This window comes from Aspergillus aculeatinus (assembly GCF_003184765.1).
Source record: "Aspergillus aculeatinus CBS 121060 unplaced genomic scaffold BO66scaffold_57, whole genome shotgun sequence".
NCBI lineage: Eukaryota > Fungi > Ascomycota > Eurotiomycetes > Eurotiales > Aspergillaceae > Aspergillus > Aspergillus aculeatinus.
In genome coordinates this window covers 116,441-121,278 of record NW_020291526.1, presented here as the reverse complement: position 1 = coordinate 121,278, position 4,838 = coordinate 116,441, and the positions used below count along the sequence as shown (strand labels likewise).

At 50.9% G+C, this 4,838-nt stretch overlaps 2 protein-coding genes across 2 annotated transcripts in view; one reads left to right on the top strand and one right to left on the bottom strand.

Annotated features, from left to right (window-relative positions):
- Window positions 1-490, top strand: part of BO66DRAFT_358148 (putative mitochondrial respiratory complex I chaperone (Cia84)) — a 3,020-nt gene extending 2,530 nt beyond the window's left edge. Inside the window, exon 2 of the mRNA XM_025644923.1 lies at window positions 91-490. Within this exon, the coding sequence (XP_025499660.1) occupies window positions 91-259 (169 nt within the window). The 3' untranslated portion in view covers window positions 260-490. The remainder of the gene's footprint in view (window positions 1-90) is intronic.
- Window positions 491-612: 122 nt separating this feature from the next.
- On the bottom strand, window positions 613-4,385 carry BO66DRAFT_382628 (glutamate dehydrogenase (NAD(+))). Its single transcript, XM_025646018.1, has 3 exons — window positions 3,894-4,385; window positions 893-3,827; window positions 613-841 (listed from the first exon to the last, which is right to left on the bottom strand). Exons 1-3 carry the CDS (start codon window positions 4,210-4,212, stop codon window positions 805-807), a joined length of 3,291 nt encoding a protein of 1,096 aa, XP_025499659.1. The 5' UTR covers window positions 4,213-4,385; the 3' UTR covers window positions 613-804.
- Window positions 4,386-4,838: the final 453 nt, after the last annotated feature.

Below are 4,838 nucleotides of genomic sequence, written 5' to 3'. Positions count from 1 at the left end.
CCCCCCCCCTTGCCCTAGATACTCTTACATTCCTCGTCTACTGCTTTACTTGCCGTCATGTCCGCGCGGCTCGGCTAACGTGCCCTTTAGGATCGGCCAATTCTACAACGTGATTCCTTACCAACACTGGAAAGATGAGGTCGAGAAGTGGGCCCGAGCCAAATATCCCGAGCTGTGGGCGCAGCTAGAGCAGATCGAACGCATCGAGCATGACGAGGGCCCACAATTCAATATCGAAATGAAGGAGATTGACATTTAAACGTAGATATAGCGAGTCCTTTCTGCGGGCGGTTTTGTGCGTACAATGCGATTGAGCGGTTTAGCGGTTCATTGATGGCCGGCGGAGTGAGCCTCCGTGCGTCCATTGCTTTATATGCAGTCATTGTGCCACGCAGATGTGTCACATGTACGGACTCGTGAGATTCTGGCAGAAAGGGCAATTGCATCACGATTGAGCGACACCGAATGAATAATCAATCTTAAGATCTCCCTTGCTCTTGGTCGTAATTTGCATACCATACATAATTCCAAAGCTGCCCATGCTACGGCAAGACGATCTAAATTAATCAATCAATGGAAGAACGGAAAAGACTACTCCGTAAAGGTCCTGAAGATGAATAAATCACTCTATTAGGCTAGGCTCGTAGCAGCTTTTCTGTATTCCACAAAACAACTGACGTCCACTCATTATTGATATATCCATAACAAACTGCATATGTGCAGCAGGCATACCCGGAAGATGCATATCATCGCACTCTTTAAGGAATCAAGGAAGACTCATGTATATTCGTCTAAAAATCACGTTTACGCCTGGGAAATCTGCGCAAGTCGCTTGGTCATGCTGTCAATCAAGTTAGCGAAGTCACGGGAGCGTCAAAAACAGGGCACTCACAAATCGAAGAAAGAGAATTGGCTTGGGCTGCTACCATACTCGTAAACAAACCGACTGGCGAGGTAGCTACCAAAAATAGCCCGCAGATAATTCTCCGGTACACGCTGAAGGATAGTGTCCAGGCCGATCTTGTTCAGAAGCAGCTTAGGGAGAGCATCGTGGAGAACCGAGCGACGGAGCTCGACATTATCCCACAACTCGGTGTTTTGAAGCTCTTCATCAAGCTTGGTGATCGCGATACTAAGCTGATCGCTGAGCACACTACGGAGCACACCAGTTTGCTCATGCTCGCGCCAAATAGCCTCAAATTCGAGGGTGGCGTTCTGCTTGATCACTTCTTGAACCTGCTTGACATATTCGCTGTAGAAAGTAGGCACCGTGCCGTCCTCACGAATGCACATGTTCTCCACGAACTCGGCATCATCGAAAGACAACGAAGCCAGAACCTCCAGGGAAGACGAGGTCACACCACCCTTGTTGGCAGACGCGTCCTTGAACAAAATACAGCCGGCACGCTCCAAGCGGAGCTTGGCGTCTTGTGTGATGAACAGATTGGCACCTTCGACAATGTAGGGAATGGTGGCTTTGCCATCGTTGATCAGCTTGCCCACGGTGGACAGGTCAATTGATTCGGGGCGACCACCGCAAGGCACAAAGGTGTCATACTGCTGATCATTGCGCAGATGAAACAGGTTGCGGAAGATCATTCCATTGTGGACGAGCTCGCCGCTAGGCAATCTCACGTTACTCTCGTCCACTAAGACTCGGTAACCCTGGGGCGAAAGCTTGGACAGGTCGAACTCCGAAATCGTGACCCGATTCTTAGCCAGTCGGACAAGCTCTTCCTGGTTGAGACCTTGGGGATCAACAATCACACCGGAGCCGTCCACGATGGCAGTGTACTTTTCATTGGCGAGGAGAATCTCGTTGGAGCCTAGATCACCATCGGGACCACCGGTTTGTAGCTTGCGAATGGTGCTGGGATCGATCTTCAACTTGCGGTAGATTCCAAGAACATACTGCCGCACGGACAACGTCGTCATTCCGTAGGTGTCATGAGGGATGCCGCCCAGTCTGGGGCTCTTCCCCGTGAAGAAAGACTTCCACCATGGGGCACCACGATTCCGGGCATGCTCTGTGGCCCAGTCGACCAGCTCAGCCGTGTTCTCATCTGGGCCCATAAATAAGATCTCGTCTTTGCCGTACAGATCAACAATAGGGTCCTTGATGCCAGGACTGACTGGTGGCAGCAAGAGATCAAGGATACTGTCAATATACTTTTCAAAAGCGACACGGGCCTTGTCCTGGTGATTCACGTCGAGCAGGATTACGCCCTTGGCACCGCCTTCGGGAATGTCCTTGTTCTTGCGTTGCTGAGTATTGGCCAGGTTGTAGTTCTCATCGAACAGAGAGCGGGCATTGATGCTGTAGGCTTCCTTGTTCCGGCTCTTGACGATACGAATACCTCCGCGCGCAATATCACGGAACCGGAGATGGAACCCGCGGAACTCGGAGCTAATGACCAGGAACATGCCATATAGAGGTTGGGGGTACTCGTGCTCCGGGAGGAAATGAGGGTTGAGCCGGAAGCTGAGGGCCACCTTGGTTGGGGTGAAGAAGTTTGTCTTGAGAATAGAGGCATTAAACACTCGGAAAGCGCTCATGACCATTTCATCATGTTCGTTGGCAGCTGTGCTTGAGATGAGCTGCTTCAGCTTGGGGCCGTCAAGGACCTCGTCAACCTGCAGCCGCAAATAACTTAGCGTAGGAAGGAAATCATCCTCAGCTGGTCCACGGGTCTGCACATAGTGGGTGTTGGCAAAGTCGAGATATAGCTTGTGAATGAGTTCCGGATACTTGTTGACGATCTCGGAAATATAATCCGAGGTAAAGGTCTCGGTACGTAGACGCTTCTTAATCTTGGCCAACAACTCCGCGTGAACGCTGTTGCTAGAATCCAAGAGATCGGTTAACGACGTGTACTCAGAGCCCAGGCGATTCAAAAATTGCTGAACGAACACCCACGCGCAGTGGGCATAAATCGTCTCTTGCAAGCTGAGCCGACCAACTGCAAAATGATGCTGGAATCTGTTCTGAGGGATGCAATACAAAAGGGAGACCTCCTTGATAATCTGGTGAATCGCCGCCTCGATCGGGGGAAACTTGGCAGCTATCTCCTGATTGGGTAACGGACGAAGATAGAGCGAAATCACCGTGATTCCGTTGGAGAAATGTTCCAGATACTTTCGTGAACTGGTCAAGCGGTAGTAGTGATACAGATCAGAGAGAGCACTGAAAAGTCCCATGGCCGAGCCTTGCCGGTAGGCAATGACCAGTCTCTTCTCGCGACTCTTTTCAATCTCGAACATCTCAATGACGGGACCAGAGCGGCTGACCGCATTGCTGATGATCTCTTGGTAAATGGCCTTGGTATTGGGGGTGGCCTTCTGCAAGAACCTCTTCTCACCAATGATGTCGATGTTGGTCTCATTGGGATCTGGGTTCGAGTTGACAAACTGACACTTGTAGACGAAGTAGCAACGGAGCTGCTGACCATCATCACCTGGAATCGAGGTAGGCGAGCGGAAAGTCTCTACCCGGTAACTGTTCTCGGGTGTCGAGCCATTGATGTACTTTTTGTCAATCCGCGACTCGTAGCGCGGGCCCTCGACGGAGGAGACGCCCGGCTTGCTGGTGTCGATGTAAACCGCGTGATCCTCAGCCTCCTTGTCCAGTCGGATTTCAAGCTTCTTGTCGTCTCGCGCATAGGCGGCGACCTTGGCGGCGTACAAGGACAGAATTTGCGTAACGATGGCCTCGACAGACTCCGTCTGGAAGTAGGTGTCGTCGATGCCGAGTTGATTGTAAAACCATTCAGTCTCTCCTACAACGAACTCCACTGGAATGAAACCCTTCTTTTCCAGCTGATCCATGACTGCGGATGCAAATAGGTCAGATACCAACCTGGTGCGCGAGCTCTTTAGTTCAAGTAATCACTTACCCTGTTCCATCTGCTTCTCCTTGCCCTCGAACTTGGCAGCCACATAGCCGGGATCTTCCTCGGACAAGATCCGATGTGAACCGCCCCCGGGGATTCCCAGGTGGGTGGGTTGTGGGGAAGGTTGACGGATGCTTGAGCCGGCTACACTCTCGAGGATTTTGTTGTGTGGGTGACGTTGGAAACCGATGGGGGTGCCAGCTCCCGAGTAAGCGCCGTCGTTACTGCCATAGAGCTTGGGGCCGGCCCGCACGGGCAGAGAGTTGGCGCCATTGAGTTGGCCATCGGGGATGGGCGAGGATGAAGGTGCGGGGGACACCATTGTGAGTGTTGTGACTTTTATGACTGGGGGTCTTTGAGGTTGTGTGTAATTCAAGTGGTATGTTCAGTGGACAAGGTTCGGCTTGTGAAGTCTGAAACAGTATGAGCACTGCAGCCAACCCGGGCAACCGCAAATGGTGAAATTCCAAAGGAGAAGTTTGAATAGTGCATTTGCTGAAAGAAAGCGAAAAGAACAGAAGGGGAGTTGAAAACAAAGACAGACGAAGTCGAGGACAAGATAACACGCAAGCGATGAAGGGCGAACGCACCTAGCTCCAAGTTGTGTTTGAGACAAATGCAATTGAGGCGGATTCTTGGATTCTGTGAACTGGTCAGTAGGTGGTGGGGGAAGACAGGCTTATCAGACAGGAAGGGACGGCTTTTACAGTTGTCAAGCTCAGCCATGCAATGCAGTCGACACGTCAACCGCAATTGAGAGAAAGGCAGATAAGAGAAAAGTAGGTCGACAATTGTATTGATTGCGTGAGATGCTCAATCTTTTCTTTTTCGAAAGTTGGAAAGAGTGGGTGACTTAGTAGGGAAGAAGAAGGAGGAGGAGGAGAAGGGATGATCCGTGAGAAGAATTATGCTACAAGCAAAACAAATGACTTCATCAAAATGTGTATT

Excerpts from the sequence above, each read along its gene's own strand:
- BO66DRAFT_382628 (XM_025646018.1), bottom strand. The coding sequence starts at position 4,212 with ATGGTGTCCCCCGCACCTTCATCCTCGCCCATCCCCGATGGCCAACTC. Across the intron at positions 3,828-3,893 it reads GGAGAAGCAGATGGAACAGG|TCATGGATCAGCTGGAAAAG; the intron begins GTAAGTGATTAC and ends TTGCATCCGCAG. Across the intron at positions 842-892 it reads CAATTCTCTTTCTTCGATTT|CATGACCAAGCGACTTGCGC; the intron begins GTGAGTGCCCTG and ends CTTGATTGACAG.